At 32.7% G+C, this 12,143-nt stretch overlaps 1 protein-coding gene across 3 annotated transcripts in view; it reads left to right on the top strand.

Moving 5' to 3' along the window:
• Positions 1 to 12,143, top strand: part of NPEPPS (aminopeptidase puromycin sensitive) — an 88,387-nt gene that overhangs the window by 50,087 nt on the left and 26,157 nt on the right. The window contains exons 1-7 of one of the 3 annotated variants that reach the window (XM_064496002.1): positions 3,305 to 3,599; positions 4,124 to 4,238; positions 6,377 to 6,498; positions 9,167 to 9,274; positions 10,543 to 10,743; positions 11,193 to 11,289; positions 11,401 to 11,434. In XM_064496002.1, coding sequence (XP_064352072.1) covers positions 6,424 to 6,498; positions 9,167 to 9,274; positions 10,543 to 10,743; positions 11,193 to 11,289; positions 11,401 to 11,434 — 515 coding nt within the window. In that variant the 5' untranslated portion in view covers positions 3,305 to 3,599; positions 4,124 to 4,238; positions 6,377 to 6,423. Of the gene's footprint in view, positions 1 to 3,304; positions 3,600 to 4,123; positions 4,239 to 6,376; positions 6,499 to 9,166; positions 9,275 to 10,542; positions 10,744 to 11,192; positions 11,290 to 11,400; positions 11,435 to 12,143 lie in introns of those variants that run through there. The other 2 variants (XM_064496003.1, XM_011000731.3) reach the window with 2 other exon arrangements.

Genomic DNA, 12,143 nt, shown 5'->3' with positions numbered 1-12,143 from the left:
AAAATGGTACAAATGAAATTATATGTCTGGTTTTTAACATCATTGATGATTTTTATTCTCATTTATACCTTTCTGTGGTTTCCATAATTTTTATATTGAGAATATATTCCCTTAATATAAAAGTATTTTTAGAAAAATTTTAAATTAGAGAAGTTTTGTCTTTCATTTTGGTATTCCTGAAGATCTTTCATTTTGTCTTTTTCTAACTGGGATGTTTTGTGTGAAATTATTATAAAAGTAAATGATTACCATGAACATGTATTAAAAGATACCAAAGAATGTAACATGAAAATTGAGATTCCCTCTCTCTGACCCCTTCTATTTCCATTGTCTAGTGAATCCTTCCAGAAATACTCTATGTATAATAAGTGTATGTGCACATTTTAACCCACAAATGGATCACAAGTGTCAGTAGCTTACAACAAATATTTCTTGCTTACACTTGACTCTGAGGACTGCTGATCATCTGCAGCCATTTCACCAACTTCACTGAGCTCCACTATGCTCACAAGTCTTCTCATTTTAGGATCTGTAGTGAACAGCTACTACCTGCAGTATGTTGTTCTTTCACATTGGCAGAGGGCAGAAAAGCTCAAGAACAGGGACAGAGCCAAACCACAGAGACACATTTAAAACTTATGCATGGATGGTGATGTCCATGCACATTTCATTGGTGGAAGTAAATAGCATGGCCAAGCCCAAAGTCGCTGGGGCAGTAATTACCAGACATTTGAAAAAACTTCTAATATGAAAGATAAAGCAAAAAGCAAAACAATAAGTATAATAGAAATATAAGAACTTGGAAGAAAAAAAAAAAGAAAATGAAAAAGAAATGAAAAAATGAAAAGAAAGCCTCAAAAAAAAAAAAAAACCCAAACAGATTAATATTCTTAGAGATGTTGTTAATATTACACCCATTAAACAAGGACAGGATAGACTACCATCAAACAGAAAGAACTAGAGTAAGAAAACTTTCGGAAATTATAATACATTAGAAATAAAAAACCAAAAGAAGTTTGGAAGATGAAATAGAGGTATCTTCCAAACAAGATTTGAGGCCAATCTAGTAGACTCAACATCCATCTGGTAAAAGAGAGAACAGAGAAAATGGGAAGAGGAAATTATTAAAGATACAAAACATGAAAATACCTTTGAACTCATGGGGCAGGAGCCTTAAGTTTGAAAAAATATAACATTGAGAGGGACTAACTCAATAAATGTAAAAAGTCCCACACCAAAGCAAATTTTAAAACTTTTAGGGATAAAGTGAGGCTCTCAGGATTTCTACCCTAGATGAGGGAGTGGGGAAGAAGGAGGGAAGGCTGGCAGATTACCTTCAAAATTCAGGGATCAGAATCACAGTAGATTTATCATCAGGAGCAATGGAAACTAGACGCGTATGAAGCCATTCCTTCAAAATCATGAGTAAATCTGATTTTCAAGCATAGAATTCTATGCTTGGTTATAGAAAATTTAATTGCAAGGTTATAGAAAATTTAATTCTTTGTAAAAGATGTAGGAGTGGAGATGTGGTTTAGCTAAAACTTCACTTTTTATAGTAAGAAGAAAATAATGTGTAAATTTGAAAAATGAAAAAATAGCTAAATAAGCAAGGTTATTAGAAATTACAGAGATGCGGCTGGGGCCAGTATAGAGAGTAAGGTAACATTGGGTAGGTGCCTGTAGTTTCTGTATGTAAGCCTATAGAACTATGTGAGGTTTTAAACTATGAACTATTACTTTGATAGAAATAACATAAAATTCTTTAAAAACTTAAAATCTGTATCATTAGACTATATTCTGTGTTCACACTGTGAAAAGATTAGAGTCAGTAGTGAAAGAGAAACAAAAAAATTCCTTCTCATATATTTGGAAAAATTGTACCTCTGAAAATTAATTAGTCAGAGAAGACTTGTTTTGGAAATTAGAAAATATTTAGAACTGAATAATGAAACTACTCCATATCAAAGCATGTGAGATGCAGGTAAAACATTACTTTCAGAGAGGATATTTAGTTAGAAGAAGAAAGACTGAAAATTAATTAGCTGAGATACATCAAGATCAAAGTTAGACAAAGAGAATAGGTAACTTGAAGGAAGCAGAAGAGAGAAGTAAATATTTAAGAGCAGAAATAAATGAAATAAAAAATGAAGAAGAGAGGAGCAAAAACATTTACAAGTGGTTTAAAATAGTCCAAGAGGATACATAAACCTAGAATGTGTAGGGAAAAAAAGATAACATAGATTCAGTTGTTTAGCATCAGGAAATTTGGTATAATTTATTAAATCAAAAAATTTGAAGTACTGTATTTATCAAAGAAGCCAGAATGTATTAGCTAGAATTCACCAGGTAAAATTAGACACAAATTCCTAGAAAGTGTGTGTATGTGTATGATGTATACATGTATATGAATACATGTATCTGTTGACTGCTCAATCTGTGCCAGGTATTGTTTTATGTGCATTACAAATACTAATGTATTAATCCTTTCTGAAATAGATTCTATTATCTCCACTTTCAAGATAAGGAAACGAATGCACCAAGATGGTTTATTTAACTTAAATAAATTGCCCAAGGTCAACAGCTAGTAAGTAGCAGAGCCTGGATTTGAACCCAAGCAGTTTAACTCAAAAGTTTGCACTGCTAACCACCACATTATGCTCTTTTTATTTTTTAATTTAATATTTAAAGTATATAATACTAGGACGTGGTTTAAAATTCAAATGATATATACTGAAAATTTGTCATTCTATCCCTGTCTTCCTCTTTCAACAGCCATCAGTTTCCCATGTATCCTTTAAAAACTATTCCATGCTTTTGTAAGCATTTATGTATATACCATTTAAGAACACAGAAGTTAGTATGTTATACATAATACTCTGTACCCTTCTTCTTTTCCCATTATATATATAAGAGGTCATTTATTTTCAGTATATAAGAGCTGCATCATTCTTGATAAGGACTGTTTACAGCAGACATGGTAAATTGTTAAGTCATTTCTTATAAAAGCAGAAACAAGTCAGTGAAGGTTATGACCATGAGTATACTATCATTTGACAGAGTTTTGGAGATTTTTAGCTAATGTAATGATATATTTAAGTAACTGATATGAATATTGGAATTAAAAAAATTATCTTACTTGCAAATATAACTGTGTTAAATTATTGAATATCTATAAATATGTTTGAAAATCATTGGCTTTCATATTTTCCCAAGATTGTCTGGGTCAGAGTTACCCAGTCAGTCATTCTTTTCTTTAAGAATGAAGTCCTTATTTTTTCAAATTTTACTAAGTAGTCTCTCTTCTGGTAATGAAGTAAATACTGAATATATATTAAAAGGACATTCGTAGCCTTTGTGTTTAGCCTCATCAAACTTAACAGTCATGCCAGTTATTATATTGTTAAGTAAAACATCTTCTTTTCTGAAATTGACACCATTCTAGAATAGTGGTTAAGTTACTATAATCATTGTAAGGCCTAACAACCTCAAAATCAGTGATTAAGGTCCTGTAGAGTGACGTTTATTTGGAGAAACACTGGAAGATGTTAACATTTTGAAGAGTGGAAAACAGGATCATAAGAAATGGTGACAAAAAGGCAAAGACCTTTATTCTCTTTTTATGTAAACAACTGTGTTAAATTTCATGGCATTTGATAGACTCATTAAATTTTTAATAATTTGTTAGCAATTTTATTACTTCGGATTTTACAAGTATTATACTCTCCTAAGCTTTAAACAAATAAGGTTTTTGGAGGAAGTCCTGATTTTTTAGTTGTTTAATTTATAAATGAGCTTATTATAGGTTTTAAATGGTTAACCACCCTAAGAATATAAATATTGCATACATTGGTTATTGAAATAAGGTATCTAATTTGAGGAAGTAATGTCAATCATGTGTGAAAATAGCTATAAAATCAGACATTCTAGCAATCAATTCCTCAATATAGTGTAAATGTGATAAATGAAATTACCATGAAGTCCTTTTTTCTCCTGTTTTTGCCCTAAAATTCTACTATATTAATAGCAAATACTTTTGTAATTAGTATTCTACAGTGTGACACTAATTAAACTTATTAGACATTTTAGAAAAACTTTAACTTGTGTTTTGTTTGAATTTCAGGTAATAGCCCTTCCCAATACTTGTATTTTGTTTAGTATGCCACTTTTTGGAAGTAGTCACTGTCAATATCTTGTTATGGTTTGATGACCTGGGAGATTTAAAACCAAGTAAAAGTGTAAGCAGCCTTTCTTATTTAGTTATGAGTTTTAAATCCACTTTTATTCCAAATAAGAAAAGTTTAAAGTAGAATTGCCATGGAATATGAGTTATAGAAAAGACGTCTTAACAGTTGACTTAGTGAAAACAGACTGGCCAATTCCACTTATGGAATTGTAACATAAAATTACATCAAACAGTTGTCTTTAAAGGGGTTTTTATAATCTAATAGATATTCCTTGTAAACTTTATTAATGTGAACATATCTGCTTTTAAAAAAAATCAGTAATTTCCTAATGAAAATAGAGAGAAATTTTGCATTATTTATAGTTAAATTTCTTAGTATCAATCATTTAGAATCCTTTCAGTTTCTTTTACTGTATTCTTATTTACTGTCCCAGTAATCTGTCATTCTCTTCAGAAGAAAAAAGATCTTTATTGTCCCCTTCAGACAAAATGTATAATTTTTTAAAAGATTACTATCATGAACATCTGTTCAGTTGAGCTTCAGTTGAGTTGTGTTGTTTTGTTGTGTTTTCCCAGCATGATTACTTTAAGCATGTGGCACTTTCTTTAGAGATGACTTTGCTGCAAAGGTCTGAAATTTTCACTTGAAATTACTTTCAGAACCAGTTTGAGGCACATAAGAAAATCAGTTTAATTACTTCGTAGACACAATTAGTGTTTTGTCTAGAAACAGATTGCAGTTTGTCATCTCATTTTGTAGACTTGAACTCTTCGTGACTTTCCAAAAAGCAAATTCAATTTTGGAAGGTAAAGATTTGACTTTGAGAACATCCAAAAGGATATGTCAGAGGGAAAGTCAAGAACATTTTGAACAATGTCAGTGTCATTGCTTTACAGCATTCCAAAATGACAGTTTGAAACATTAGAATATAAAAGTTTTGGTATGGTTGACTAATTACTTTATAGTCATACTATGTCTTTGATTTGTTGGAATTCCATGCTCTAGATCCTTTTATAAGTAGGTACTTTAAAAGGATCAGTTACAAAGTTAACATTTTTCTGAGTTTTTTTGTGACTGGATTTGTAAAATGTAGAATGGGATTATTGTTTTGTCATGCACCTGAATTTAATAGATAACTACTAGATAATTGTGATTATCTTTTCTGTTAAGTAAGAAAGTACAGTTGATGCTCAAACAACACAGGTTTGAGCTGCACAGGCCCACTTATACTCAGATATTTTTATAGTAAATAGTACAGTACCACACAATCCAAGATTGGTTGAATCTGGGAATGTGAAGGAACTGCAGATATACAGGGCCCAGTATGAGTTATAGGTGTATTAACTCGTATTGTTCAAGGGTCAGCTGTATATATACTCATAAAAACTCCCATTTTATCTAAATTGATTTTGCTCTTATATAACCATAGAATACATATTCAGGTTGCATTTTTATTTACATTTAATAATTATTGATTAAATGTATTTCTTTAATATTATCAGATTTCAAATGATTGAGGTGACTATAAAAGTTTATTTTATGCCCTTTTGCTGATCAAATCATTGGTTATTCCTATAGTTCCTTAACCAAAGTATGGAATCAGTGTTCCATTTGGATTGAAAAATCTGTGTCTTGTCTTAATGATAGAATAATTGGCATGAAGTCATCCAAAAGGACCAATTTGTATAGGATAATTGGTAGAGAACATAAACTTTGGATTAAACAGACCTAAGTTTTTATCTCATTCTTGTTAGTAATTGTGTGACCTTGGGCAAGTTATTTAACTTTTCAGGCTCAGGTTCTTCATCTGGAAAAATGGAGACAGTACTTACTCCAACTAAATGTTTTCAAAGCACCAATGCACAGTAGCTTGTCAGGCATTTAATAATAAATGCTCATTTCTTTTCCTGCTTTTATCTTCATGTATTGGTAATTTGAGACTAAGTTAGTAAAATTAAAGTACTGTCTAAGCAGTCACCATAAAACATGACTTTAAGATTAACTTTAAGATCAGTCTGCCATTTACTTTAGTGAATACTATATTCTCTCCATTGCCAGGAGTATTTGAGAAAGGAAGGAATGATTTGAACATTGTAAATAGCCAGCTGAATTAGTGTCTTAAGGACATATTTTTGATAACTTGTACTTAACATCTTCATAAAAGTGTTTTCATTTATCTTTAATCACAGGTACAGGAACCTTAAAGATAGATTTTGTTGGGGAGCTGAATGACAAAATGAAAGGTTTCTATAGAAGTAAATATACTACCCCTTCTGGAGAGGTGCGCTATGCTGCTGTCACACAGTTTGAGGTATGGTATTCTCTAAAATATTATGATCTTAAATTAGACATTCTGACAATGGTCTGTTCTATTATTTGTGTGATTATTTGAGGCTAGGCCATAATTATATTAATGATTTTGGAATTTTTATTTTATATTCAGCCAGTTATCTCAGTTATAGAAGGGAGAGAATTAGGGGTTTGGGCTAGGGAATGATTTTATTTATAGCAGCATTACTGTTAATTTAGTAGAAAAAGCCACAGGTGTCATCTACCGAGAGGGTAATACAAATTAAGAAAGGTACAAAGTATAAAAGCAATTCAGGTATTGACATTTTGTGACCTGTATGTATGTTATGCAGCTATTACAGAGATATATAGATATATATGGATCATTCTCTCTGGATATAATTTTGTTACGTGTGTGTGTGTGATTCCAGTGTTTGTCTCTAGCCGTTTTGAGCACTTGTTCATCCTGGAGTAGTTAGCTGGAGTGTGTCTCCAAGTGATTTTTTTTTAAGGGAGGATATGTGGGGAGTATACTTCTTGAGTCTTTTTGCACATCCAAAAATATGCCTTTATACATGACCAGTTTTTACTGAGCATATAATAAAGAACAGCCCCTGACATCCAGAAGTCCTAGCACTCACAGCTAGCCCATGTTATTTTCTTATTGGACATAAATAGTATCATAGAATACCAACATCAGACAAGGTTACTACTCTGAGACCATGATAAAGTGAAACAAAACAAGGGCACTTAATAATTTCATCCAAGCAAAAACAAGGTCACAAAAGGCAAACAACTCCCCCTTTTGGTTAAAATGAGTGACTGCTACTACTTTACCAATTGCAGTTTTAGGTTCACTGTAGTCTGCCCTGTCTATAGATAAGATTTATTGAGATACTTATAAAATTGCCTCCACTTTCTGACAGCACCCAACTTAGAGTGAATCTTTTTTTTTTTCCAGAGTGAATCTTTTAGGGGTCAGGTGTAGCTCAGAGGTAGAGTGTGTGCTTAGCATGCACGAGGTCCTGGGTTCAATCCTCGGTACCTCCGTTAAAAGAACAATTACCTCCCCCACCAAAAACAAACAAACAAAAACAAACAGAGTGAATCTTTTCTTCCTTAAATTCTCCCCCAAATCATTCAGCCAAATCACATAATAGGTTCTTTCTTACACTCTTACTGAGATACCCTGTGGTTCTGTTCCCTTTGATGTGAGTTTTCCCTTGCTAAAATGAGTAATAAGCCCAACTTTTCAATGATAAGAGTGGTACAGTTGACTTACAATTTTTCTCTTTCAAAGGTGCCTAAATATCGAGTCGTTCACATTTCATTTTGTCAAGTGGGAGGAGTCAGACTAGAATGTTTCTTCTCCCTTTGTAGGGTAGCACATTTTAAAATTTTGCTTTATTTTCTTCCTGGTTGCTTGTTCAACAGTTTCTTTGTACATAAAAATTAAAAAATTTCACCAAGTGTTCTCTTTTCATTAACTTTTAGCAGTTGGTGAGCCCTGTTGATATTCAGATTTAGGTCTTCAGTGTAGCTGTATTTTCTTCTGTTGCATCTTCATTGTGATTTCTGTTCTCATCTCTTCTTCAAGAACATCAGTTAGTAATAGGTTTAGCTCTAGTGTCTGTCCCCCAAATGTGCCTTTAATTGCTTTTATCACTTTGTCCGTTGGATATTTTAGAAACTTAAATCTTGTTATTTGTGTCATTCATTTAATTTCCTCTGGTATAAATTCATTTGTCCGCTGCTGCTGCTGCTCCTAATTTAAATTTTTCTGTGCTCCCATTTTTTCCCTTATACTCTGCTTACTTTTCCAAATGTCTTATTTATTCTTTAACAGAATTAACAATTTATTTAATTTTTTGGGAGTGCAGTCAGCTGTCTAACATTTTTTCTTGGAGAAATCCTTTTTCAGAAGTACGTGCTTCCTTTACTTCTTCATACTTTGTTACTTCTTTTTAAGATACAGAATCTTGTCAGTGGTTCTATTTCTGTTTTTTTAAAGATTCTTTTATAACTGATATTCTGCTGCACTACTAAATTTTATTGTGCTTCAACAAGTTTGCTCTTTTTTTCTTTTTAAAGAATGAGGTCTCTTTAAATACGTAGGTCAAGTGGTGACAGTTTTATATGTAGTATATGGAAATGCCATTTAAACAAATGATCTGTTTGGAATTGATTGAGCATCTGTCTTTATTCCTATTGCTACAATTATGGATAAAGAACAAAGCATATCAAAGATTCTGAAAATATTTTCATTTTTATTTTTGAAATAAAAGCCAGAAAGGCAACCAGTCATATTTTCTCAACTCTGAATCCTTATAGTAGTATACTTGGTGACCTTCCTGTGCTCTGTGTTGTGTTAACATTATAAATGAAGCTATTTGCATTAAATTTGAAATATTGAAATGTTTCATTAGAAACAAAAATATAATTGTCAGTGTTTCTAATACTATAGATTGTTAAGCTCTGTAGCAGGCCTAGTTCCTGGATAATTGCTGATGTGGCAGTGAGAGTAAGCCTTGTGTTTTCTTTGTAGTCAGTGCCTAGCTTATTGCCTGGCACTGAGTAGAAAGTAAATATTTGAACAAGGGAATGAATGAATGATAAAAAGAAATGGCTGCTACTTCATGAAATATTCTTGTAGGTTAATTCAGTGATACTCTGTATTTCTTATTCTTAAGGCTACTGATGCCCGGAGAGCTTTTCCTTGCTGGGATGAGCCTGCCATCAAAGCAACTTTTGATATCTCATTGGTTGTTCCTAAAGACAGAGTAGCTTTATCAAACATGGTATGTATGTGTTTGTGCATATATTTATATTTTGAATAAGCTTTAGTATATTTGGTTTGCTGATTAGATGGGATGGCATGAAACCACCCAGCACAGTGCTTGACACATAACAGGGACACAAATGCTAGTTTTCTCTATTCCATAAGCCCTATTTTTCTTTATTGCCTTATTTGGGGAGTTTTTCTTCTCCTGGAAGAAACTCCTTGTAAACTGTATTAACAAGATTATCTACTTCCTTTAATTTGGAAACCTAAATAAGCAATGAGTTTAACAAATATAACCTGAAAGAAAAAAAAGTCTGATATTCTTATTAAACACCAAAAAATATAGCCACATAATGAAGTGAATTTAGGTTTTTGGCTGATTATATTATTGGAATATGCTCCCTTCACTGTTGTCGTTGATCCTCATCCATAAGGGTAAGCATTCACTACTTGAAGTGTACCGTCTAAGACTGACTTATTTAAGACATAAAGTGCCCTGTGGCCTAAAATATGAGTCTAGGGAACTTGGAATGCCTGCTGTACCTGAAAATAACTGACTTTTGCCTCCTTTATTGGTGGAGAGAATTCCGTAGATTCGCTTCTTAAATATTCTTAGAGAGGAGGCTTATATTTCAAACTGAAATAAATGTTTGTTTACAATTTAGTATGAATGAATTCATCAGATCAGTTCTTGGATAAGTCTCACTTGGAAGAAAGAACAGGGAGAACTTAAGGAAACTGAGAGCCTGAATAGGAAAAATAGGGAGAACACCAAAGGGAAATTAGGGACTCCAAAGGTAAAGCGGAGATTTTGTCATGAATTTGCTTAGAGCCAGCCTTGGTACAGAGAATGCTCTAAATCTAGAAATCTGTACCCTTTGAAGTGTCTGATTCCACGATTATATTTTATTTTCATTAATATTTGTTGTCTCCTATTCTTAGTTCACTTGAAGAGTATTGAGATCTTACTTAAAACATCCCAGTACCTGGCATATTAATAGGTATTCAGGAAAAGTTGCTTCTTTTCTCTTGCAAATCCTTGGTAGTTTTAACACTTTAGACTCCAATTTCTTAGTGTGAATGCTTTATCAGATCACTTTCCTTTTTAATAGTTAAGGTCTTGACTACAAAAAAGCACTGGATGAATTGGGATAGAGAAGTAAGCAATGCTGGAAAGGGGGTAGGAAAGGCAACAAAGCCTACAGTTTTTGGCTAATGATTGCTCTAAGGTGTTTAATGTCAGTCTGTTTAAATTTTTTCTTTTCTTTTCTTTTCTTTTTTAAGAATGTAATTGAGCGAAAACCATACCCTGATGATGAAAATGTAGTGGAAGTGAAGTTTGCTCGCACACCTGTCATGTCTACATATCTGGTGGCATTTGTTGTGGGTGAATATGACTTTGTAGAAACAAGGTCAAAAGATGGTGTGTGTGTCCGTGTTTACACCCCTGTTGGCAAAGCAGAGCAAGGAAAATTTGCGTTAGAGGTAAATGTACTTGAAGAGGATTGTTCCAACAGTCCATAACTTCAGGTTGGGGAATTTACATTTCTGATCAATTATTAGTGCAATTATTATAATTTAATCTGAAATTTGTTATGCTACCTTTGATTTTACTTTTAGTAGAATCTTGGAACTTTGGTGTTGTATTAATATTTTACAAGATAGTGATTCAGAAAATACTAGAGTAGAATTTGTTTATCCAGAGAGTAGGTGGGAAAATATGTGATTATACTTTTCATACTGAGTTATAAATGGATTAAGGTTTGGCTGACGTATATAAAGCTTAGGAGTAAGGCAGTCTTTGGAAATGGGGCTCCCCAGGATTGATTTCTAGTAACTTGAGATATTTGGCTTGCAACGGATTCCTTTGTGGATTTCTATATGAATTACAGTAAAATATTTATCAGATGGTTCTTTTCTTTATACTTTTATAGGTTGCTGCTAAAACCCTGCCTTTTTATAAGGACTACTTCAATGTTCCTTATCCTCTACCTAAAATTGATCTCATTGCTATTGCAGACTTTGCAGCTGGTAAAGTAAATTTCATTTTATTGATGAACTGTAATAACTTTTTTGAATTTTATGATTTTGAAGAAGATATATTTATACATATCAATAAATGTTTATATTTATTTTATGAAGGTGCCATGGAGAACTGGGGCCTTGTTACTTATAGGTATGTTAATGATCTATTACCCTGCCTTATCTTTTTAATCACTGATTTCATGAGAGCTTCATTCCTAAGTACAGTTGAGTAGCTTCTGCTTTATGATCTGCCATAAATTTTAGTACCTCCTCCCACTTCCGTGAACATTTTAGGAATGCAGATGGACACCCTCTGTTGCTACTGTCGGAGAGTGTAAGATTTTAAAGTGAGCATCTGGCATTAGTAACATTTGTAGATGTATTTTTGGCTGTTTCTCATTTCAGTGCCTTCTCTTCCTCCCAGTAGTTCCATAGTTCCATATCCAGCTTGAAGAACCTTCCCTGATTTAATAATCTTTTAGCCAAGTTTTTACATGTCTTTCATCACAATACAAACATGTGGGTTGTATAATTTTAAAAGCAGCATCTATAAACAAGTTTTTGCCTTCTACTTTCAATTGCCTTCTTCAATGAGTCAAGTTTTGGACAGCATGCTCAGTGTTCTTTTGGGGACTGTGGAATGCATCTTTCCCCCATTTGCTGCTCCCTTTCTTTTAATGGAAAGACTGTCTTCTTTGTCTTGCACAATAATCCCTAATTCCTTAGAAAAAAATTTTTCTAAAATTTCAGACAGCTATAAACAAACTGATACTTAAACTTATGTCGCGTCTTTGGTCTTCTGTTGTATGAATTCTGTTGGAGTAGTCTTTAATCTTCTTGGAACTTTTCTATCCTGTGTA

The sequence above is a fragment of the Camelus dromedarius genome, chromosome 16, assembly GCF_036321535.1.
Source record: "Camelus dromedarius isolate mCamDro1 chromosome 16, mCamDro1.pat, whole genome shotgun sequence".
Lineage (NCBI taxonomy): Eukaryota > Metazoa > Chordata > Mammalia > Artiodactyla > Camelidae > Camelus > Camelus dromedarius.
Note: the sequence above shows the minus strand (reverse complement) of the source record. Positions and strands in the feature narration are given on the sequence as shown.